Here is a 25,912-nt window from a genome sequence, read left to right as displayed (position 1 = left end):
TATCTGATCAGGAAGAGGTTCCACAGGAGTGTTTGGGGCAGCAGTTTGATAACTGAATTACAACAGAGTTGAAAGGATCTTTGAGAAGTCATTTTTGTTCAAATATCCAGAGGTGAAGAAGAGAAAGAGACTCTGTCTGTGAGCAGCAGGAAGCACTGAAGCAATTTGCTTTCTGGTAGCATTCACTTTTGCTTACTTAAGCAGTGGATTTTGCCAGCTTCCCAAGCTCCAAATTAGATAGCACAAACTCTCTGCTCTGAAAGCTACTGCTGCAGCAAAAAGCAGCCCACTGAAGATAAACACATATTCTACTTTGCCATGTGTAACTTCATTATTATTTGAGACCACGTCTGAACAGACCTAGGTGAATTCTCAAGAACAGTACAGAAATTACTCTCAGAAGTGTTACAGGGGCTTAAAAAAAAAGCAAGCCTGGAATTGTATTTTAATCCAACTGAGTTCAGACAAAAGGCAAAGGCTCCAGAAAACGCCTGAGTTGCACTCCTACACCTCAGTCACACCACTGAGCCTGTGCTGTCAAAAACAATGCAGAGAGAATCAACCCTACAGCATCACTGAGATGTTAAAATGCCAGATTCAATTGACACCCACAGGCTAGGCAGGAGACAGCTCCTGAGGCACATGGCAAGGGACTGAGAAATGACAGGATCCTGCAGTACAGCCATTTCATTTTGTTTGTTGTGGGTCAGTGCACATATTGCACTTGGAGACCTGGCTGTTTGTTAAGCCCTGCTAGCAGATGTGCCACATCTCCTTGGGCTCCCTGTGGTATCAGTTAGTTCTTTCAGGTGATGGCAAAGACTCTTCTGATTAGCTGATGGTGACAGCTCTTGCTCAGTGCTGTGCTACCACAGCTGCTTGCACCTGACAGGTAACAGAGACTCTGGCTTTGAACTGTGCATGGCTATTTTGCTAAGCCATTTGCTATTCATTGTGGAGAAATGTGGATCCAGGCATCTGACATCTCCAAACTATGTTAGGAATCATTCTGTGCTTCCAGGCTTCTTTGTTTAGAGTGGAAGGAAAAGATAAACCCTCCCCAATCAAGTTGCTGTATGCAGTAGTTTATATTCATACCATGCACTCTCCACCAAGGAAATCAGGGATAATTTCTTTATCGATGTAATCCAGCAGTCCCCCAGGACCCTGGTAGTCATTTCCAGCATAAATAAGGAATTTCTTTCTAGTGTTGTCATCAATGAATGGACTAACCTACAAACAAAGGGAAACAGAAAAGATCAGGCTCCTACATTGTTCCTGAGTCAATTTTGAAGGCATCAGTTGGATGGCATTAAGTGTTAATATCCATGTCCAACAAAGAAGCTAAATTAACCCCCTGTGTGAGCAAGCTCTCAGGCAGTGTTTCTAAACCCATTCCAGGAATCCCATAACACAGATGTTTCCTCTTTTATGAAATCTGATTTACAAGCTCCAGGGGTGCAGCAACAGAGGGAGAGTGAGCTGAGGGAATACCTTAAATTACAAACCTACCAGTGTCCAAAGAACTGGGAACACTCGAGGTGCTCTCAGGATAAGGAGCCGACCCAAAGTCTCAGGGTAATTAGCTTCCACCACCTCAATGATTCTCAGCAAGGCTTTGACACCAGGTCGCCACAAATGTCTCATGTTCAGGCCTTCCAGGTCTACTAGACAGGTCCAAGAGCTGAATTTGAGATAAAAATAAAGCATTTTAGAGACATGTAAAAAAAAAAAACCCAAACCAAAACCAAAGAAAAAAACACCAAACCCAACCAAACTAAAAAAAAACCAAATCCAAGCATCAAAATACACAAAAGAAGCCCAAAACAACAAAACCAAACCAAACAAAAAGCCACAAACAACAACAAGAAGAATCTCAACAGCATGACAATTCCCCTTCCTTATGCAAGTGTCTAATGTACTGACCATGTGTGGACCCCCCCCTGCACGTTTAGGTTTTCTTCTGTTTTTACCTCCTTGCTTCAAGCTACCTGTAGACACTGGAGTTTCAGATCCTTAGACCAGGAATTTCTGAAGGGCGTGCCAAGGAGTTACAGATGATGTGCAATGATCCCCTTGCACATCCCACATTCGCCCCCAGACATTTCACACTCCAGGAGAAGGTTAATATGAAGCCAAAAAGGATCCTTTTGACAGCCAGCCCAAAGCTGAACCATTGCTTTTACTGAGAAATCAATTCAGTGGCCAGGCTGCTGCTGTGAAGCAATTCACCACTCCCTGCTAACACAGCCCCAGTGCTGCCACATGTCACAGCTAATCCTGTTGTCAGATCTCAGGGAGGAAAAGCTTTTCCTATAGGAAGAGATATGTTCTTAATACTAAATACTGAGCTTCAGCATATGGTTCAGTGCCTCCCCAAGTTCAGGTCCCACCCTGGGCATGAATTCAAGATTTACAGCTGTGCTGCACCAGCCAGCATCCCTTAAATTATGCATAAGGCTTCCATGAAACCACAAACACTTCCTTTGTTTCCCTTTAAATGTTTAATATGTAGTCCTTCAAAATTACTTCTACAAATGAAGATCTCCAGTAGGAAGCATAATTTCTATCACACACATGGAACTCATCTCTTGGATTTGGCCTCCCACTGAGAGTTAGGGCAGCAAGTTCTTTAACAGAGAAAAGATAAACCAGACATGCTTCCCTGAATCCTTAGGGATTAAAGGAAGGAGGCACAGACTGAAGAGAGTCCAAGAAACACTGTTCCTTTTCAGGGCTATTCCTCCATTCATTTCACACCCTTAAATCCACTTTGCAGGTAACACTATCATAAGTGACCCCTACAAGGACTTAATGATGGGATAGCAGGCAATTTTTGCCTGAACTTCATGTGAGGTCATGCCAGTACTTGAAAGACTAGATGCCAGCTTTCACAGGAGCCTTAAGCCCTTGCCTTGGGCCAAAATTTGGGTAAGAGCATATAATGATAGGAGAATACAAACAAGAACTGAGCACAGAGCCTTGGCATTCACTAGGGATGAACAAGTGACACGAAAATAATATCCAAAACTACTGGAAAGGTTATCCATGAAATTATCATGGCCATTTTTGGCAGCCTCTCTGTCTAAAAAATCTCCCAGGAACAGAAATGGGAGTTGTGCTACATTGTTTTGCAGACATTGAACAGCAAAAGAGAGTAGAAGCAGAACACTCCCCATGCTCTAAGCTGAGGCAAAGTAGGTTTAAAGTGGATCTTAGGAAGAAGTTCTTCAGTACGAGGGTCATGAGAGTTTGAAATAGGCTGTCCATAGAGGCTGTGGATGCCTCCTCCCTGGGGATGTTCAAGACCAGGCTGGATGAGGCCTTGAGCAGCCAAGTCTAGTTGAGAAGTGTCCCTGCCCATTGCAGGGAGGTTGGAGTAGATGATCTCTGAGGTCTCTTCCAACCTCAGCCATTCTGTGACTGTGATTCTGTGTAGAACCACACAGACTGCTGGAGCAGGTGGTGTTCCCTCAGGCCTGACCAAGCAGATTCATTCTAGTGGTAACTGGGAAGGCTCCCAGTTAACTGTAACTGTGCTTGCTTTTATCTGCTTGCAAGGCACACAGCCTTGCCTTCACTTGTTCCATTTAATAAACTTTGCTCAGCAGCATCACACTGCCTGACATTCCCACACACACACCATGAAACCAAGTAGTTCAAGGAGCAGATCCACCAGTTGCCTTTTACCTTATTGGCCTGCCAAATACTTTTGTATTCTCCTCACATCGTCTCAGTCCTTCCTCATTTATTGAAAGAACCTGCAACAAGAACACATGATGGTTAGAGAACAGCCTTAACTTCAGTAGCTAGGATAAAGAAAAAAAGTTTCCATCCAAAGATGAATTAAAACTACAGGGTTCAAAACAGCACAAACATTTTTTCCCTCACCCCCAAAGAACAACCTAGAAATCTCTATGTTTACCCCATGGGTTGACCTTGTTGAAAAATAAACATGACTTTCCCTAAAAGCAGTAACATGTAAACAAGGTCCTCCAGAAAACTAAAAGCCTGGAGAGATACAGACAAGAAGTCTCCCTACACTTCTGTCCTTTTAAGCATTGATTCTGTTTCCTCAGAAATTAGAGACCTTTTTTACGTCAAAGAAAGTAACCTTGGAACAGAACTAGGGCAAATAAAATTTAGTATGTGGCTGGAAATGTCACTGGAAGAGAAAAGGCAAAATCCAGCCCCTGTTTCTAGTGGTTGCTATGGCCATGACTGTCATTACTAGGAGTCAAGAAACATTATTGCAAACCTGGAATTCTGCCAGTTTTCTGCTTGGAAACTGAGCAGATTCACAGTAATGGTCTGAGTGATGCCTTTAGAGAAGTAAAAACTACAGGCAAAAACTTTCTCTTGAAAAGTAAATTATTCTTATCCTTGAAATACACGGCTTGAAAAAAAGATCTGAGCATGGCATTTTCTCTTCTGTACAACTGCAGAGACTTGAAAAGCACTGCAGAAACTGCAGCAGAATCTGTGAAAATGCTAACCAGGAACGACAGCAGCTGCCAAGAACTACGCCTTACACCATCAGTTTGCAGTTGGAAGGAATGCAGAAAATCAGCTACCAGGAGCTCTCAGATGTATTCAAACCCAAACCAGACAGCCAGAACGCACATCAAAATATCCAGAGCAATGAATATTCTGGCAGGGCAGGAAATGTCTGAATGAAAATATCACATTGCTAGCAACTTGCTGGCTGCAGAAGTACTTACGTATCGAAGCAAGGCCTCTTCCCCAAGAGCTCGCACCAAGCCTTTGGTGTCCATCTGTCCCAACCTCAGCACGTACAGTGGGCGACCATCTGAGTAACAACAACAAATGCATCAATACAACCTTTGTTTTTCACAACAACAGCCAGTTTTGTGTTAAAAATCCAGATGGAAGGAAGCCAGTCGGTCCAAACTTCGTTGTACAGCTGGGAAGAGGAAGAGCCTGGAGCAAATGGCAATACAAAAAAAAACTTTCCCCTGTCCAGCTACGCCCAAAGGTGACCTATAAACCAGCTGTCAGAGTTTAATGGAGACATCTAGATGCAAAAATAGCTCCCCTATCTGCAAGGAAAGTCCAAAGTCCATATACTTCAACAAATACATAGGTACACACAGTATCTTGGTATAGACAATTAAAGACAGAGGATTAATTAGCTTCCAGGAGAGCTAGCAGAGAAGAAAAACTGGAGCCCATTAGTATAGCTGAGGAGCTGTAACAAAGGCTGAGTGAGTCTTCATTCAAATCTGATGCAATACTGCTCTGGAGAACTCACAGCAACCTTTTTGGAACAGTGGCTATGCTGAGTTCTGGAAATTAATGAAAGAAAGTGTTAACCCAGAGCCTTGCTTTCTGCAGTACTTGCTGAAGTCACACCTCCCAGCGGTGTCATTACACACTATGCAGAACTGGCACGCAGCCTCTCTCATGCAGGTTAAGCCTGGAGACAACAGACTCTGCTCCAGAGATGAGTTTCAGATGGACCCTCTGCCTTCAAAGCTTTGCCTTTTCACAGTCATCTTGCTGCATACTGGGGCATCCTGGTACTGTCCAGGATACAAAGGCATTAAGCTTAACATCTGCACGGGGTGAATTTGAGAATCCAAGCTTGCATTCTGGCTCTTCATAGTAGGAGCTAGTTTGAAACAGCTTCCATGCTCCTCCCAAAGCTGTCATGCATTTTTAAATCTTTGCTTCATCTATTCTAGCACACAAGCTAAATAATCACCAGCTTGTGAAACTGAATGTGCTAGGATACAACATAAAAATAAAAAAAAAATTAAGAAAAAAGCTTTCTACATAAAGATCTCCCTGAGGTCCTGTTGTCTGTTTAGCTTTACTTCCCCCCAAGAACTGCAAAGAGAGGTAGCAAATTATCATTAAGTCCTTTGGGACACAATGAAAGAAACTCTCAAGATAAGCTATTAAAAAAAAATAAAAAAGCAAATTATTTACTTGTCAAAGACATTATCCCTATGAAAGCTCAGAATATTCTGAGTTTTATCAGGTGGTCTAAGAGAAAAATGTTATTTTAACATCAGCACACACTTATCTTGGAATGTGCTGCTTAGCTTTTCAAACACTAAACAAAAAGTGTTGTTAAGCTTGAGAGCAGGACTCCCTCCCCTGCAGATGCAGAAGCATCCAAACCCAAACCAACAGCTACACCAACCCTGCTCCACCCAAATGACACGCGAGGCAAAGACTCAGCTGACAGAGCTGTGTGTTTTATATTCCATTAGAGCTTTGTGATTTAAAAACACCCCACTTGATGGAAACATTCCTGTCAAAATAAAAGCCACTCAGATGTACAGAAAGCTGTGCTAATTGCAAGCCAAAATACCAACTTGTGTTCTCTTGCACTACCAGCTCATTCCAGACAACATGCTCCACAATCCCTGCTGCCCTTGCTTTGGTGCTAACAGCTGTACAGAACTCAGCTGGCCTAAGCTGGCACATTTAGCATGTGTAGGAGGAAAGGGAAAAACACTAGAAAGAAAGGTTTAAAAAAAGAACCTACCACTGTAAAAATTTAAATTATAGAGAACTGCTCAGTTTTGAAATTCTGTTTGCAGCACTGACAAAGCTAGGCTTCACTTGTGGGCATGCTGCAAAGAGATTAAAGGTACTGGAGGGGAAGGGAGGGGACGTGAAGTTCACCACAAGACTGAAGAAATTCTCAGAAAAACATTAAACACCCCTTTGATGTATTCTGTACCTTTCTACTCCCTGGCAGGACCCAGTTACGAGCTATTGACAGAGGAAGTCTTTGCAAAGCATGGACAAGGCACTGACAAAGCCAGAGTGTATTCCCAGGTCTTTTCCCTTGCAATCTTTCCAAGCATGTTCTAATTTTTCATTTTCTCAGTCTGAGGTCTATCAAACCCAAAGCAGCAGGGAAGAGCCATTCAAGCTCTTTCAGCTTTACAGTGATTAAACTTTTGCTGTGTCCTCCCTGTCTTCTGGCCACTACTACTGACAGCATCCTGTCCTCTTTCATATGCTTCATGTAACAGGAAGAGCTAGCAGAAACAATGGTGCCTAGTGGGGAAAAGACTCAATCAGAACACAGATAGCTCACAGTAAGATTGTTTCCTTATCTGAAGAGCCCGGCTTGCCTCAAGCAACAAATTCCAAAATGTTTCATTTCTATGTATGTGTTAGTAACAAGATCAGCACATGATAAAGCAAGCAAAGGGAGAGGGGAGGGTGTCAGGCACAGCCATTGTGTTTGAAAGCTCTGGCCATGGCTCACCATACAAAGGCAAGTGAGCCAAAGCTTCTTCCCTTCTTAAATAAACCTGCTCTATTTGATGTTTTTGCAACATCCCACTTCTCATCATTAAGCTGATTGTAATGCCAAATAAGTATTCATTTATGCCATCAGCAGACTTACACAACACCAGAAATAAGTTGATTAGAAAGATACACTTATTTACAAACACTGAAAGGGAATACTCAGCATTTGCATAACACCCTCCTAAGCATCTCCGAGCACTACAGAACTGCAACTAATAACTTTCTTTAAGCTACTGGCAAAGCAGAGCTCTTTAGCATTAGTCAGAAAGATTAGGACCTAGGAGTCTGCTTCCACTGACTGAGGAGTTGGCAACATCAATTTAAATGCATTCAGTACATAACTAGAGCTGACTGAGAAGATGGTTGTTAAGAGGGACAACAGTCACCTTTAATTAAGGCCATAAAAAGGCTGTTCAGTATGCACCCTATAGAGCATACCTTTGTCATGGTGATGCCAGCCTCCTGCATAGTAATCTTGGAGCACTTGAGGAGGGTTCCAGGTGTCTAAAATATAGTCTACCTGGTGCTGCTTACGCCACGTCAGTGACTGGCAAAGGATCTCTCTTGCTTTATCAATGTTGAAGTCCCGGGCACGCAGGAATCTTAAAATATGCTCATCCTTTGGGATCTGGTAAAAAAACCACAACAAAACACCACCTGATTTGGGATTCATGCTTTGAAACAAGAACATAAACAAACAAACAACAGAAGCTGAAAAAGGTGCAGCCCTGCACCAAGGTAAGAGAAGGGAATTAATGCTCAAAGTTACTCAAGCGAATCAGTTTTTGTTTGCAACAAAACCACGTATGCCCTGACAGGTACTGCAGCTACCTTCAGAGAAGGATCTAAACATTTCATGACCTCTAATGTAATCACTTACATTAGTGTGAACACACTAAGCCAGTCCAGTTTCAGTGATTCTAGGGCCAAAACACAGCCTGTATTTCATTGCTAAGTAAAAGGAAGCTGTGACACATGCACTGGAAAACCCCAGCCTTGCTGTGAGGCATCAACTGGCCACATTGCTTCCCTCTCAGTACTGCACTTAATGACATAGATTTGAGATGACAAAGTTTGGCCAAAACAAACAAATGTAAAATTCAGGTTATTGTAGAATGAGGCAGACTTATACAAATGATATTCCCCTGTGCTCTTCACTGATCACTTAAGCACCTCTGCTGATCATGTCAGCTGGACAGTCACAATGAACTTCATCTGTTGCCACTGTATAGACTTAAGTTTTGATCCTGGTGGGCCAGTAAAAAGAACAGTTAGCCACAGGAGGTGTGGCATGATGTCCCATCAGGTCCACTTAGTGTATTACACATTCTGAGAGCCACAAGAGACCAAGAGTAACTTACTTTGCCTTTGTGTGTCTCCTGGAGCCACTGTCTCAGTCGAATGAGGCAGCTCTCCTGTATTGGTGTCAGGTCACCCAGATACCGCTTGATGTAGTCTGCGTCTAGCTTGTCTACAAGGAGATGGACATGTGATTAGAGTGGTCCTCAGCTGACCTAGACAAAGCAGCAAGTGATCCTGTCTGCTGATATCTGAAGCAGAGAAGCAGCTGCTCTGTGTTCTGTGCTGTCAGAACCGAATAAAGTTTCTTTGAATCAATGAAAAGATGAGCAAGGCAACATAGAGAGTCATCCTCATCGTAAAGCAAGAGGATTCATCCTTCGGCAGCTAAGAAAGGAGTAAAACCAAATACTCACAAAAGCATTTTGCCAGTACATTCAGATTTGTCAATCCACAGCACCACAGCCACTTGCTGCTTCTGGAAATACTTAGAGAAGCTTTGATCTAAATCTCACAGTGCAAGATTTTCCCAAATTCCCTTATTAACTGGGGGAGGAGGATGTCATAGCAGACAGTGCCCAGAGAAACCTGATTCAGCCCTTTCCTCCTCATTATTCCTACAGCTAAATGCATCCCAAAATTTCAGGGCAAGAAGTAGGCCATTCATTTGCAACCTAATCAACAGCAAAGTGTAGAGTTTTACCACTCACATCTGCTCTTCATTTACTAAAATGCAGCCATTAGGGTATAAAAAAACCTGGACTAACCCAAACAATTGGTGTAATAATCCACTTAGAGCAAATCAAACAGCAAGTAGAAGATACAGTATCAGGGTAACCTTAAGCTATTTCATCAGGATGACAAATGCAAGCATCATTAAAGAAACCATGCATGCAAAACCAAAAAATGCATGAAAGCTTATATGAGAGTTTATATAATACCACCACAAGAGGTATTGGGTAAAGGGCGAGTGCCAAGAGGATGGAGCCAGGCTCTTCTCAGCGATGCCCAATGACAGAGCAAGGGGCAATGGGCGGAGATTGAGGCACAGAAGTTCCATTTTTTCACTGTAAGGGTGACAGAACACTGGAACAGGCTGCCCAGGAGGGCTGTGGAGTCTCCCTCTCTGGAGATACTCAAAACCTGCCTGGATGCACCCCTGTGTGATCTGGTATAAGCGATCCTGCTCTGGCAGGGGAGTTGGACTAGATGATCTTTTGAGGTGCCTTCCAGCCCCTAATATTCTGGAATGTAAATGTCTTAAGATGAAGGGAAACATATTTTTTTGTGTGCTTCAGCTCAGCACTCTCCTGCCAAAGTCCAAATGTCTTAATTAAGACAACGGCTTCACGCCTGAGAGTCGGGCACCAAAAGGAATGTAATGGTTTAGGGCAAGGGCTCATTCTCACAGCCCTCCATCAGACCCCCATACCATCAGGTGTTCCTGCTGTGGGCTCTGAGGGGCTGCTGGAGGTGTTGAGGATCTCCTTGTTGGTCAAGCCTTCCTTTGTGGCAGAGTCAGGTATGTTAATAGCAGGTGAAACTGGTCTTCTCGGGTGGGATGTGCTGCTCTCCAGTTTACAGGCAACAGGAGGAGTCCAACGAGGAACAAAAGTTATTCCTTCTTCCTCCAGCTGCTTCAGGTAGTATTCGATGATTTCTTTTCCCTTCAAAAAGGAAAACTCACTTTAGCTACTAAAACCACTCATTTAGACACAAGAAAGGATAGGGCTGAAAACCTATTAAGTGATCAGACCTCTCTAGTGATTCCACTTAAAAATGCAGACCTACAACAAATGCTGCCCCAGGCTAAAGAGCAAACAGCCCAGCCTTTGAGCAGAGCAGCCTGTTACTTAGCAGCAGCTACACTGTCTGTTGGTAATAAGGAGCCAGGCACCTCTTGCATGACTGCAAGCTCACCTTTTTGATATTGCTGGTGTACTGCTTCATGGCAATCTTTTCCACTGTGCTTTCAAATCCAAAGAAAGATTTTATATCCAGACTTGCTGACTGTTCAAAACAGGTCCAGTCTTCATTGTCAGGATGAACCTGTTAGTTGAAAGGAGGTCATACAGCTTAGTTACCCATTTAGGAGTTTTTCCTCACAGTGTTTTGTAATGACTGTTTCTCATTTTACAAGTTCACAGAGTCAAAAGCGTGCAGCCTTTTGCTCCATTTGCCAAACATGGTTCAGAAAAGGTAACTCTACAGAAGAAAAGGCTGAGGAGCCCTCCTTTAGTCCCAGGGCTAGCACAGACAAGAAAGAAGAGGGTAAAGAAATACTAGTGCAGCAGGCAAGAGCCAAAGGACCAACAAATCTGTTCAATTAACTCTTATCTTGTGCTAGATAGGGGCTGTGACTGTAGCGCATTTGCACAACAGGTCAAAATACTCCACAGTGACCTTTGTGCTGCTGCAGGTTAGGTAAGACTGAGGCCAGCCAGCTTGAGAACAGCAGCAAGTACAGCATGAGCACTTCCAAGCACTGTAGTCTAGACATGTTTGCACAGACTGCAAACAGGTTTTAGAGACTGAAAACCATTTTCCTTTGTTGTCCTATGATAATGCTACAGAAAGAAGGGGAAGCTTCTCATTCTGTTGACAGCTGAATAAGCTTAGAGCACTTCCATCTTTCTTCTTAGCTCATTATCTTAGCTTGCTGAGAGACAATCCTGAAACAGAGATGTTACTGCTTACAGTTGGACTAGATCTTAAAGATCTTTCCCAACTTAAATGATTCTGTGACATGATTGATGATACTCTGAGGGAAATCTGTTTTCTAACCTCTCTTCAGCTAAAGAAGACTTGTAGAAGGAATTTCCAGGCTGGGCTCTGAATTTGTAACTACAGAAACATTACATAAAGCTGGATTTCTGGGCATGCAGCTGTCCTGATGCCTTAAGGTTCCTTTCCCCATCAAAACATGTTCAGATTGACTGGGAACAGTATCAACACTTTACAAGGAGACAATTACAGGAACAAAATCCAAACATTTCCCTTCATTTGCTTCTTGAATTAAGGAGTGGGGTGTACAAGAACAGCTTGCACAGCATAAACAAGTATAAATCATAGTAATAACATTTAAGAACCTTCTGTTCCTTTCATAAATTCAATTATAAAATAACTTTAATAAGAATTAACTTTTAAAAATAATTTATTCTTCAATTCAAACCCTAGTTTGTATTTACCTCCTAATTTCTTGATCAAGTAGAGCAAGGGCAAGAAGTTCTGTGTTTTGTACAAACTTACCACATGGACTTTTCTGCATAGCATTTCACTTGCTTAAACAGAGCTTTCACAGAAAAAAAAATGCAGATGAAAAAAGTATTTTAAATGTGCCTTGGAAATAATTGCAGAAATAACAATAATAAACCAATCAAATTATAATGTTGAGTGGGTTTGACATCCAGTAACCTTTTAACCATGGTCTGTACACAACAAAAAACTGCATGAAAAAAAGGATGCTCCCAGACAAATAAATATTTCTACCTTTGATTTGACCTTTAACACTGATTTGAAGTTCCAGCGCTACACTTACATGCTGTATGAACTTAGGAGCATTAGCCAAGTCATTCAGAAAAAATCATGAGCACAGCAGTAAGTACAGCACCAGACTCCTCTGCATGAGAAAAGGTCTGCAGTGAGGACCAAGAGTGATGGAAAGAATTAGGTTAAAACACAGCTGACTTAAAAATTTGTCTGAGCTGAGCAGAAGGCAAATAAACTATGCTGAACTTTTAACAGTTCTGCCAGGGTATCATCAGGATCACCAAGTCCCACACTGCTATTACAGACCACAGATTTGCCTGAGCAGCACTGTCAAACAGCAAATGATGTTGTGTTCTGCTCTCTGAGAACATGCTCAAGCAAGAGGGTGCCAAGCTCTCTTCAGTTCTTCAAGCAAGTGTGTTACATTCAACACTACCAACAATTAGCACTCATGGTGGTGTGTTAGTTATTTTTTCTTGCAAGACAAAAGCCAAGAACGACACAACTTCTGCTTGTGAGTCCTGAAATCTAAGCCCTGATTTAGTTCCATCTGTGGCACCACCAAGAGCCTGTTACTCACTGTGTAAGAGCAGTGTTCATTAATAATGACTCTATTGGAGAAGGTTTCATTGTAGGCTTCTATATGCAAAGTCCTTTCTCGTCTGTTCAATGAATTCTTCTGGACAAAGTAGACATAATCCACTCCTGCAATCTGAGGAAGGTGAGATAGATTCCATTAAGGCACAATGCTCATGTGGAAGAATACCAGAAGTATAAAAGAGGCACTTCAGCCTAATCACCTTTTTCAACAGCCGTGGTGCATCAATGTCCAGCTTGCAGCGCCGCTCAATCACGTGGATAGATTCATCCTCACTCTTGTATTCATTTACAGTGTCACTGGCTACAAACATAGGGATCAGAGGGCATGTAGGAAACCTTCTTTCATATGCCTGTAAAGATGGCAAGAGAAGGAACAAACTAGCACCACAATTAAGTCCTGAGGGTGTGCGTGAGGCTGCTTTGCTGACATCACCAGCATTTGGAAGCACAACGCCCCTCAGACCTTGCCTGAGCCCTCCTGGTGTCCACCTTACAGCTGAAAAACAGTCACAGTGCATTCCAAACAATCCATTTATTAATATGTTACTAATATGGCCCTTTCCAGGTTAACCAACTTTTAAAACACATGAAATATCCCATTTCTCCCCTCCCTCCCCAAAGGAAATCGCTCATTCCATACGATGCCAATCAGCTTGTCAGCAAACCCAGGAAAATAAGACCCTCTAGTTCTAAAATACCACAAGACAAAACATTCATGTGTTGGATTAAGAAAACCCACATGGTAATTGTTGGTGTTTCACCAAGCTCTCTAGAGGGTTTTCATACAGCTCCCAAAGGTCTAATAAAACCATTTCAAAACCTATTTCTCAAGCTAATGGAGCTCTCAAGCTCCCTGTGCACAGCCTCTGTAACAACTTCACTGCACAGTTTATCACCTCACAGTTTTGTCCAACAACACCCAGGCAGGCTCCCCATTACAACGAGGCCACTTCATACCTCTCAAAACATAAAATCTTTTTTGCAATAAGCCAGAGCTAGCAATAAATAGCTTTGGTTCTGCTTAAAGGATATAGTCATGTAAATAAGTTCCTCTCTTAAAGACCTGGCACACAGAAGATGGTATTAAATCAGACACACCTGGGAAGGGCAGTCAGTTAAGAAGCTGGTAAGTCTTTTAAGTCAGTCTTATTAAGATCAGTCAAACAGGTAACAGGGAAATGGGAGTTTTGCCCATTTTGGTTTTAGAACAACTGTGGTTGGAGAATCATAGACTCATAGAACGGTCTGGGTTGGAAGGGACCTCCAAAGGTCTAGTCCAACCCCCAAACGCAACATAACTCTTAGTTATTTCCCCTTTCTTTTCTTTCCTCATCACTACTGTACCACCACTTCTCTTTGGCTTTTTTTGTCTCATGGGGTAGCAGTAAAGTAATTGATTCTTTAGCTTTCTTCCCACATGCACTATCACCTAGAAAAGTTGGACCAGGTGATTTTTGAGGATCCTTCTCAACCTGGCATCTATGACACTGAATTCCTTCAGTTCTGCTATGATCAGAACCTAGGTGGCTTTGGTGAAAAGGAAGGATATGCAAGGTGTCTCAATGCAGAAGAAAATGTCAGTGACATAAGTAAATCTGAGAGCACAACATGAATCAATTCTTGAAAAGAGATAAAATATCCACTCTCTCCTTTGAGATGGTTTTAAGTGCTCTGAATATAGCTGGGTTGAAGCACAGGAATGGCACAAGGAGAGGGTGTGGAGGAAAATAAGCAGCAGCTGCAGAAAATATGCAATGGTTGCTGTGGAAGAGAAAAGGTCTCTTAAATTCTCTCTTTAGAAGAACTAAAATAGTTTGTTACCAGGGTTGAAACACAGTTTGAACATAGTGTTACTATGTTCAATGTTACTATGTCAGTGGTGCAATGCACTAAAAACAGCAGCAGAATTTCCCCTCATGCAGGTTTTTAAACCACTTAGCAGCCCCATTGTTCCAAGTTCATAAAGCTCCTCTATAACCCCCTAGAAATACAAGCAGTGAGAAAGCACACATGCTCCTTCTTTCAGGCTTTGCATCTGTGCACAGCTGGTTTTGTTTAAATGAAGAACAGAAATAATTTCTGGGTTCAGAGACGTGTGCAACAGAAGTGACAGAGCTTTAGTGTCATAACACAATAGTGAGCAGTGGGGAAAAAAACCTCAGAGCCCAGAAGAAAGGAGGATGGGTCCTATTCATAGGGTCTGAGGAGTCCCTTCTTTCTCTTGTGAAGCTCTGCACATTTTATTGTTATTCAAGAATATCTCAGCCCTTTCCTTAAACAAATCTCACCATTCTTCCTGAATTAATCCCTATTTTAATTATATTGACAGTAGTTAAACATTGTCCTCAGCCAGAAAAGATTTCCAGAAGAAGCAGAATTGCAAAGCTCTCCTGCTCTTCAGATTGCTTCATTTAATACTTATTTCTCTTTTATTTGAGGAACTTATGTTACAGACAGGAGAGAAGAAAATGATTTAAACGTTTTTCTCACTATTTTCAAAGTATTTGTACTTCTAGGTCATAACAAATTTTCCCCATCTGAGCAGCCTCCTCTATGCCTCTTTGCAACTCTTCATTGCACATACTGCTGCATTTCTCATCTTAGTCCTCAAAAATGCTTCCCATTTACCCTGTGAATACTTGCAAATCACAACATTACCTGTTCCTAAGTGTTTATTGAACTGTGAGCATAAAAACGCCCGAGAAGAATTTGTTCTGAATGGGAAGGCTGAATTGAATGTGTTCATCTTGGAAGAGAACAAAATAATTATCTGCCAAACGTTGGCAAGCTCCGTGCTTGCAGCAACAAAGTACTTGAAGGCTTCAAAGTGATTAACAGCGACACAGGATTCTTTCTCCCTAAAGAACAGGCACAGAGAGTATTGAAAACCGTTCACAGGCAATTTTATTGGGCTCTTAAATTAGGCTGGTTTTATTTCTTCATGTACCATTGCCAATATGTTCTTGTAGTGCACCATTTCTCAGCACCGCCTTGTCTGGAGAAAAAGTGATTATAGTAAACCATAGCCACATCAAAATATTCCATCTGATTTAAGCACAGATGTCTCTGCCACATGTGGCAAACAGTTCTCCTTCACACTGCAGAGTAGACAAGAAAAAAGCTGCTCAAATGGGACACAGAGATCTGGCTTCACCCTGGACCAACACAGGACAAGAAGAAAACCTGTATTTTGCCATACAGCACAGTAAGAGACACATGAGTCGAAGCAGCACATGCATCACCAAGACTAGAGCTATAAAAAGAGCATGAGGAGATAAAAGAAAGATCAAATGCTGTTGCTTCTTTCCTAATAATAGAATTGAATGGCATTTTCTGTGTTATGAATGTGTTCTGGACCAGGAATTGTGTCTCAAGCCCAGTTTTGGAGACAGGAAATAACTGACTGCATTATCCAACATTCCTTTAGTGCTCTGATAAATACAAGATGCCACACATTTTTTTCCTGTATTAGAGAGCTCTCTTTACAAATCAGGTCATTAGATACTACACACCTTTCTCTCAGGACTTCAGGTGCACTATGTAGATACAATCACAGAGGGCAATTAGTCCCTCAAAAGCAAAGCAATCCTAATAGATTCACTGCCACAATGGAATGCTGTTGCTGTAGGACTAAATGCATCTAGGAAGGTTTGGGTTGGAAGGGATCTTAAATAGCAACTAGTTCCAAAGGCCCTGTACAGGCAGTGACACCTTCCACTAGATCAGGTGGCTCAAAACATTGCCCAACCTGACCTTGAAGACTTCCAGGGATGGGGCATCCCCAACCTCTTTGGGCAACCTGGGCCAGTTTCTTGCCACCCTCACAGTGAAGAATTTCTTCCTTATATCCAATTTAAATCTCCCTTCTTATAGTCTAAAGCCATTATCCCTCATCCTATCACTACACTCCCTAATGAAAAGTCCCTCCCCATCTTTCCTGTAGCCCCCTTTAAGTACTGAAAGGCCACAAGAAGAGTCTCCCAGGAGTCTTCTCCAAACTGAACCCCAACTCTCTCAGCTTGCCTCACAGCAGAGGGGTCCAGTTTCCTTGTCATCTTTGTGGCCTGCTCTGAACCCACTCCAACAGGTCCACGACTATCTTAGGCTGGGGGCTCCACAGCTGAACACAAGGATGCTGCAAGGCTGTTACTTAATTTTGCCATTTCCTTCTGTCACATTTATAAAACACAGTGTGTGGAGACTCTGCTCTGTAACAGAAGTAGAAAGTGCAGGCGTGCTCATCCTCAAAGCCTCCACAGTTGGTGCTGGGCTTGACAGGAGAAGTCACAATGCCTCTTTGGCTAAGAGACATCTGTGAGCAGAGCTTTCAGAAAAAAAAAATATTTTAAGCCTGCAATTCTGTTGTTCCCTAATAATGTACTTTGACAATTCCCCACCAGCCTCTGGAACATTTGTGTACTGCGACGCATTAGAAGCTGGCATTGTGCATCAAAGAAAAAAAAAAACCACAGCATGGTGAAGCAGCTTGAGCTTCAAATTTAACAGACTCATTATATAAGCCCTTAACTGTCTTAATGCATGTTAACAGTAAGAGCACTGACAAGCATAATTTCATCCAAAATAGCACCGTATTAAAGCTTCTTTTCCAACTGCTTCCCCTAGCAACTCATGTTCAGAGGAGAGTCAAAATAACAGGATTTATTTCACTTTTATCTTTGCTACTATTTCAGCTATGTCTAAAGACATGAAAGCAATTCAGAAGTGAGGTTATTTTAAATCCACTGCAGTCATATTTTATACCCAAGGGAATTAGACTTGCTGTCACTGCTGCCCTGGGATTTTGGGGATTCTAATATCAGCAGGAAGAGGATCTTTTCAAAACACCACCTTTAGAACACTATTTAGGTATGACCCCAACCCAATTTTCAGAAGGACTAAGGACTCTCTTCTGGCTTTTCTGCTTTTCAAATCATGCCTAGGGCTAACAAAGTAATAGGCAAGTGCTCAGTCCTCAGTGGGGAAAGTCTGTCATTTATGCAAATATTTACTCAGCTTCTCTGACCAGATTAATATATTCCCAGTCTCCTGCCTTAAAGGCTAAAGACTGTGAAGTATTTCCATTAGATGACTCAAAAATAATTTCTATACTTAAAAGAAGAAAAAAAAAAGATGTAACAAGACTTGCAAACAATCTTACACTGTGATGTTTATTCTTACAGTAGCTGAATCCTCCAAAGAGAAGTTCTAAGCTGGTGAAACAAGTAGGAATTTGCCATTATTCTGAAAACAAAGCATATCGAGTTCGTTCTTAATAGCTTAACTTGTTCAGCTGTTTGGGGTGGTGTTTGATGTTTTCTGTTCCAAATTTCTAGAACAGTAACCTTCCAAGAGTAGCACAACATCCTCAAAGGTCACCTCAAGAGAACACATGAAGAGATTCACCCTGGCAATCAAATCTAGCGTGCTGCACTTTGTGTGCGCACACACAGAGTTTATTTTCTGCCTGCAACACCTGACCATGTTTGGGAACTAATCTGCAGGCACTGCTAACGCTCTCCGTGCTCTCCTTTCCACTTCCACTATGTGGAATTTCTGCATTTTTCCATAAACACACAAGAAACAAGAAGACTCACTCAAGCAGGATGCTGCCCTAGCCTGGCAGGCTGCATTCCAGCAGCTGTGTATCCCTCTGTCCCCTGCTTCCCCCTGCATTAGAGCACTGTAGATCAATAGGAAAAACATTGACTCATGAGAGGTCAACCAAGAGGTTTCAAATTCTTGGCAGCTGCATTTGGAATGAAACTATTCTGGATTAACTTCTCACCTCCCATATGCTGCTGTTCATAGCTCTTCACCAGTCTCTTTAGAACACAGATATGCATTTAAAAATCCTTCTACAAAGAAGTGTGCATCTCAGTGCCACTCTGTCTCAGGGATGTTAGTTCACATGTTAGTAATCAGCTCAGGGGTGTGTGGGTGGAAGAAGGCAGATGGTTAGAGCGGATATACCTCAAAAAGCTCTAGAATTAGTTTTCTGGTAAGGTAGCACAGGAAAGGGAACATCAGCAGGGCTGCAGCTTGGGAAAGGAAAAGCATCAGGTAGTCAGCTCTTTGGAAAGGAACATCTCTGGGAAGCCAGTAGTGGAAGGACAAGCAGTCGTCTACAGCATGACCTCACTGCTAGAAGGCAGACCCCTGCTGCCATGCACACACAGTTAGCTTTGCTTTTTGCAGCTAACTTCCCCCATCAGCACAGATCTCCACAGCAGCCCTTGTTCCAAGGAGGCTTAAGTGGTTTCTTCTCCACCATGTTTTCACTTCATTTAAACATTCTCATTTAGGAAGAGAAAAGTTATTCTCTTATTGCTGGGAAACAAAGGCTGCTTGGCAGTGACTCAGTACCAAGAACTCACTCTCTCTGGAAAAGACCAAGAAGGCTTTAATTACATATAAATGAGGCTTATGGGGACTGCAGACAACCCACCCAGCTTGAGGCAGACTCAGACCCATGAATAAATAGCTGTAGATCATCTGAAACACAAAGGTGCTCCTTATGCACATTTCTGGTCCTTGACAAATATGAGGTAGTTTAACCAAACTTATTTTTGACTTGTCTGGCCCACTCTATGCCATCGAGATACAACTAGTCAGCTTTTCAAAGCAGTGAGATGATAACCAAACGCACAACTGGCATTTGTAAAAGCAGGTACTAGACACCAGAAACCTTCCCTACTGCTTCTCAGCACTGTAGAGAACATTGACTTATTTCAAAAGGGGGAAAAAAGAAGGGAGCTTAAAACTCCAATTGCAATTTCTACTTTTGAAAAGTCTTTAAAAGGATCAAATCAGAACTAGAACAAAACATCCTCCTCCAAAGCTTTTGCAGCTAGATTCCCCAATGGTTAACCTGCTGGCTACCACAGCAAGATCAACAAATAAAATATTTGCATAACAACTTATCACTAAAGTGGATTTAGGCAATGGGAAAGTACACCAGGAAATACCTTGTGTGGAAGCCTCTTGTCTGAATTAAACATCAATCTTTCACCTGAATGAGAGCTACTTCAACGATTTGAAAGAGTCAAGACAAATAAGCAGGCAGGAAACATCAATTAAAAGGAAGGCTCCTGTATTCCACCTTGTTTTGTCAAAGAAACTAAACGCCCCACATCTGAATGTGTTAATTCTGGAGCAGGAAAAGCTCTTCCGCTCTATGAAGAGCAAGATTTCACTGGAGAGAGGAAAATCCAGCCTTTACAAACTGAGCTGTACTTGAGAAGGGTGTGAACAGCAGAGAAGAACTGGCAGAACATTCAATCTGACAGCCCTGCAGATGGCTCTGAGGGGACAGCTGCACTGTGTGGTGGGATGGATTCCGGTGAATCCCTTTGAATGAGAACCAACTGACATCTGTGTGAGCAGCCCCTTACCCTAAACTAAAGGCAAAAATCTGCACAACTCCTCTCTTTTCAATTCAGCACACTTGACTACCTTTTGCAACAGCATTTTGATCTCACTTTATTTTGTCCCTCCTCTACCTTCCTTCCATTAGAACCCCAAACCATTTTACCCTGTTGTGGCCCAAGTGACTCGGGAACAGAATATTCTGTCTTTGCCTCCTGTTCCTTGGTACACAAGATGAAATTTGGCCTCTTTAAGTATTAATGATGACTATTAAGTATATCAAACATAAAATAACCCTTCTGTAAGTTACACAGGGAAAAAAAAAATCAATAGGAATAGTCAGTATCAGTAACAGAAGCATTCTGCTTCATTTTAGAGGCTAAAAAGTTCTTGTTTACTACACAAGTGTAGCAAATGCTATTGACTCTGGATTCTGATAAAACAACCATTAGTGGATTAGGAGTGCAAGCTTACAGCACTGGGAACAAGCAGTGCCTGCATGGCTCACATGCAATCTACCCAAGCATTGCCAAGCATCCCCAAAATGGCCCAACTGCTTCTACTTTGCAGGAACACTGCCCAGCTCTAAAGTTTCATCATGATGGAGATGGTCTAAAATTCTCATAAAGGGGGCTGTTAAAGTTCTACATAATTATGCATCAAATCCTTGAATTGCATGGCTTTACAGGTTTGGAAGTTCTCAGTATTTTTTAGCTTTTTAACTATAGACCACACAAATGCACATAATTATCCCAATTATGAGACAAATACTAACAAGAATCTGCTCTGCACAGATTCTGTTCATTAATTCTAACTGAAGGCTAATTAATTTCTCAGATAGTAGGAGAAGCAAGCTTGAAAAGCCATCTCAGACGCTCTCTAATGTGGTGAACAGAGCTTTCAGGCAGAAAAACTGTCAGTAGTTTAAGAACTTGTTGCAGCATGACATTAAAATTCTTATAATGCCTATTTATGATATTGCACTGAAGTGGTGCTCTAATTTATAGCCCAGCTCCATGTCTCTCACGTGTAGAAGATCAAGGACCCAACTACTCCAATAGAGGCTAACACACTGAATCAGTCATGACCATATAGACATTACTGGATCCTGCACACACCTCAAAGTGTTGCCTGTGCTTCAGACACCCACAGGTGTTAAGTGAGCAATGTTCTACAGCCCACACAACCCTACAAACACTGAAAGTCACTTCCAACCTGGTATTCTATGAAAGCTCACTACAGAAGCCATTTCGTTATCATCATCAGGACTTCTCTTGAACTTATTAAGAGTATGAAGTGCCAAAAGGACTTGCTCTTTACAGTATCCTTGTCTCTGAAAAGCATTTCAAAGCCAGACAAGCCAATGCATTGAGTTTTCTCAGCTCACTTCTCCTTTGTGGAATGGAAATGAAATTCCCGAGAAACTTTCCAGGAAACCAGGAGTTGAGAGAAGTGAAAGAGGTGGACACGAAAACATTTATTTCACCAAAGCTATTAAATTCTTGCCACTGGCAGCTCTTCTGTCACTCAAGAATTCTGCATGGAAGAAAAGTTTTTATTAGGTGCAGAGAAGAACATAATCCCTACTCCTCCTGCTCATACTTGTTTAAAAGGGTTCTCTTGATTTAATCAAGCATCATTGAAAAGGATTTCAGACCCTACACTGCTGTGAATGACCCACTTCTACCTTGCAAACCTCCACACAGAAAGAGGAGAGGAGGATGAAGAGACAGATTTATTCAAATACATTTAAATTTACCCCTTAGCTTAATTATATAAAGCCTTAGGCTTCAATACTTTGTCTGAAGAAGAGATCAAGACTCTTCAGTCCATTTTTACATTTAGCTGCATTAGAAGCTCAGGGTACTTTGAAGTTAAGTATCCATTTATGTTTCTTGCACACTTCAAATATACTCTACTCCTAGATGACATAAAGAGAACTGATGAAAACCTGTTGGGAGTCATTTCATGGACCTGACCACAGAATAAACAATACCTACTTGTTCTACCAAGCAGGTTAACAGGCCTGCCTCAAGCAAAGCAGAGTGATTTGCTGTTCAAATCCTGGAAACAGTGAGAAAGCTTCTGACTTTCACATCCATTCTGCAAACTCCTGAAGCAGAAAGAGTCTGAAAGCAGTGAGGAGACTGCCCACAAGCATTACAAGGCAGCCCAGCATACAGACTAAACTCAAATTCAATAGCTGCTTGGGAATGCTGTCTGAAAAGCTTTGATTCAATAAATTAAAAGTCTCTCTGAAGTCAGGAAAATGCACAGCTGCTCTGCTTGTGCTTTAGTTCATGTCACTAGTTGAGACCATAAAATCAGAGAAATAGTTTTTTATTTTGCTTCTGGATCACCATTACTCCAAATAGCACTTGCCACCAGTCAGCTGAAACATGTATGGGATGCACAGGGGAAGCAAAAGCACCTTTGGGAATAAAGGCCCTAAGGATTTTGGCAAGGAATAAAGCTTATGTAGAACAGGAATCAATGCTTCCCTCCACACAGCTCTGTAAACACAGCCCAGACTACTTCACACATCTTTAATCTCTTGGAAGTCTTCTGCAGTGTAAAAGAAACAGCTTCATGTTCAATTTCAGGCACAACAATAGTTTATACACACTGCCAATCACAGAAATAATGGAATACCCCCGAAAAGGGATGATAAATGAAACTGTACTCTCAATAGCTTGCAGCTAAAGTGCTGCTTACACAACACATCACACACCACCCCGGGGTTGCTGACAACAGAACCTTTCATGTGTTAACACTGCTAGAGAGCACTTTCAAGTGACTGCACTAACACACAAACACTGGCATTTCTGTTCATCTCCTCAGTGCAGGCAGCATTTCCATGGTTACAGTGCTGATCACTATTGGCTTTACGTACACTCCAAATATAGCCCAAATGCATAGCTTCTCATTTCAAACAGCCCCAATAGCTGGGAACCAGCTCCAAGTCCCTGTGAAGTGTAAGGCACTCACAAATATGCTCTAGTGCTGCCTGAGAACTTAGCAAGCTCACTGTTCATTAATGTCATCCGGGTTGGTTCTAAACCCAACCACTGAAACTGGACAGATCTTCACGCATCAGCTTCATCAGATCCCATCACAGCATCTCCACCACTTTCTAAAACTTTAGTGGCCACCTTAAAAATAGCTTTGGTCTTGCTCATGCTGAAATTTCTTTCCTTTGAGGCCACCCTACAGGGATAGCATCAAGAAATCAAAATATCCTCCCTGCACAGAACATCATCCCCCCAAACCAGGTGTACTTTTGGATGGTATCTTAGCTGTCAATCACAGGACACTGTTTGCAACAAGTGCACCTCTAGGTAGCTGTGGCAGGGAATGGTTTGGAAAAATTCCTGCTAAGTGTGCATTGACTAGATAGGATTATGCATATCACTTTCATTAACAGGATTTAGAGCCAATTACCTTCTACTGCTATGAGAAGTTCTAGAAAACATCAAACCAAGCCTCCAGAAGACAGTCATGATTTAAGGAAAAAAAAAATAAATCCCTTTTCCTTGTAATCATTTAAATAGTTCACACACATTTCAGAGTTTCAGTTTGCATTCTTTGTGCAGTGCATGTCAACCAAGAAAAAGCTCCTCTTCCTACTAGCATGAAAATCAGAAATCAGAAGGATTTCTCAGGCAGCTTACTGAAAGGATGCTCCATTTAGATAGCACCTGCACCTACCACTGAGGATCAGTCAAACTCTAAGCTTATCCAAGGAAAGACTTGATAATATATTCACACAAAGCATTCTTGACAGATTTGAGTTATACCAAAAAAAGCACAGTGTATTTGCCCAAAAAACAAAACCAAGGTAGGGGAAAAAAAGGCAAAAAGCAGAAGCAAGGAGTTACTGGGCAACAGGAAAAAAGGTCTGAGGCAAAATCCTCTGTACTGGAGCACAAACATGTAGGCTACAGAGCTTGAAAATCTCAGCTTCATGTCCAGTGTCTTCAAGCATGAACAAAGTTACTCTAATATTTTAATATTTCATTAAAATAATTTAGACCATATAAATAAAACAGGAGATTGAGAACAGGCTATGAAGCAATCTGCCAGTGAAGTGGAATTTTACTGGTAATTCACTGCTGATTTACACAACTGTGGTACCATCTCACCAGGCCAAGCAGAGGGCTCTGCTCTCCTGCAGCACAAGAATTGGCCAGACACAGAAACCTCTAATCTCAGAAGGGAAGTGACCAGGCAAGACATCCATGTAGGCCCTTTCTGTACAGATCACTACCTTCTCCCTCTCAGAGAACCCTTCCTGCATGGATACTGTTCAATAGCTGGACATTTTGGTTTCAGAAATGTCACATAGAGAAGCTTTAGGAGCAAAATTACAGTGGCTGATAGTTGCACACAGCTGTGTGTAATGGCACTGGAAGGGGGCTGGCTCTTAACCACCTAAGAATCATTTTCCTACATGCAGAGATTCAATCTTCTCCCAGATTAAAAGTAAGCTCTTCAATGATTTAATACAACTGTATTCAAACTTTGGGTGGTAAAAGGAATACCAATTCAGCAGGCAGACCAGTTTGGGGCTGAAGAATTTGACCTGAAGACGAGGGCTAACATTCTATCTTGTATTTGTAAAAGATGATCTCCAATAACCACAGGCATGCCTCAACACTACTTTAATTGGAACAGTGGTTTCTTTAAAACAGATATAAGCAATTTGTGGTTTGCTTAAATAAATCTGCACAGCTGGGACTGTGTAATACTTGATTCTTGTAGGGGAGGCTGAACATCCATCTTCAGAGGACAACTGAATGAGGGTGGGATTTGAGGAGAAAGTGGATAGCCAGTGGAGGAAGTTAGGAGTTACACCTTCTGGGCTCCCAGATGCTCACAAGAGGATCATTAATTCTCTTGCTCCCTTCAAGAAGTCCAGAGAGCCAAAAGAGGCACAGTGCCACTCTACTGAAGAGTGAGCAAGGCTAACTCCAAATGCAGTCTCTGCACACTGGTGACACATGAATCTTAAAGGAGAAGCTAGAATAGAGAAGTTGGGCAAGTACCACTCCTTCCTCAAGGGAAAAAAAAATAGTAAGGACAGAAAACCCAAACATGCTGAATGCAAAAAACACTATTTTAATCTTCCCTTCCTTTGGAGCAAGCTGGGAAAGCCTAACCACTCAGGTTAAGCTGGCTTGTGACTGAAAAACCAGTATCAAATTGCTGGTTAGGAAAAAAAGCAGCTGGCATTGCTGTGGTCTGGGCTGAAGATGGAACATCAAGGAACTTTATGGGCCTGCTGCTCTAAGTTGCTCTTCATTACATAAAGAACTTAGTGGCTGACTTAGTGGGGGCAGCCAGCAGTATCAGACTGCCTTGCAATCTCAGTTTAACTTGTTCATATTAACTGTTCTACAGAGCAAACAAGCCTTTGGTCTGCCTGTGTTCCAAGCAGACAGATGGAAATCAGTTCTGGCCCAGAAGCCATGTAGCACTGAGCATCAACACTGTTTGACAGAACGTGCCCTGCAATTAGAGTCAAATTCAGTAGTTCCTAGGATAAAAAATTTGGCTTCTGACCCCAACTGCACCGGACATGACTGCTTTGCCTCAAGGTTAAAGTACTATGGAGAAGAGGCTGACCTCCAAAGAGCATCTCTGTAAAGGCTGGTAACAGGCCAAGGAAAGCTTAAATGCTTAGAAACTGCCATGTGATTACTGGGGAATGTGAGCTGTTCTCAAGCACTTCCTATTTCTCTGCAACAATGGCAGTACAGAAACCCTTACACAATGCAGAAACGTATCTTTCTTTGAAGTTTGAGATACACATATCAAAAATGACTGTAAACCATTAAGCTTGTCTTAGCACTGCTTGTAAACA

At 42.0% G+C, this 25,912-nt stretch overlaps 1 protein-coding gene across 1 annotated transcript in view; it reads right to left on the bottom strand.

Moving 5' to 3' along the window:
- SEC14L1 (SEC14 like lipid binding 1) overlaps positions 1–25,912 on the bottom strand; it is a 43,128-nt gene that overhangs the window by 4,892 nt on the left and 12,324 nt on the right. Inside the window, exons 3-12 of the mRNA XM_054394030.1 lie at positions 12,885–13,034; positions 12,665–12,796; positions 10,516–10,644; positions 10,028–10,262; positions 8,658–8,767; positions 7,735–7,924; positions 4,722–4,810; positions 3,691–3,761; positions 1,513–1,684; positions 1,099–1,233 (exon numbers count right to left, since the gene is read on the bottom strand). Of these exons, the coding sequence (XP_054250005.1) occupies positions 1,099–1,233; positions 1,513–1,684; positions 3,691–3,761; positions 4,722–4,810; positions 7,735–7,924; positions 8,658–8,767; positions 10,028–10,262; positions 10,516–10,644; positions 12,665–12,796; positions 12,885–13,034 (1,413 nt within the window). The remainder of the gene's footprint in view (positions 1–1,098; positions 1,234–1,512; positions 1,685–3,690; positions 3,762–4,721; positions 4,811–7,734; positions 7,925–8,657; positions 8,768–10,027; positions 10,263–10,515; positions 10,645–12,664; positions 12,797–12,884; positions 13,035–25,912) is intronic.

The sequence above is a fragment of the Indicator indicator genome, chromosome 29, assembly GCF_027791375.1.
Source record: "Indicator indicator isolate 239-I01 chromosome 29, UM_Iind_1.1, whole genome shotgun sequence".
In the NCBI taxonomy this organism is placed as follows: Eukaryota; Metazoa; Chordata; class Aves; order Piciformes; family Indicatoridae; genus Indicator; species Indicator indicator.
The sequence above is the reverse complement of the archived record's forward strand: the minus strand, read 5'-3'. Positions and strand labels throughout refer to the sequence as shown.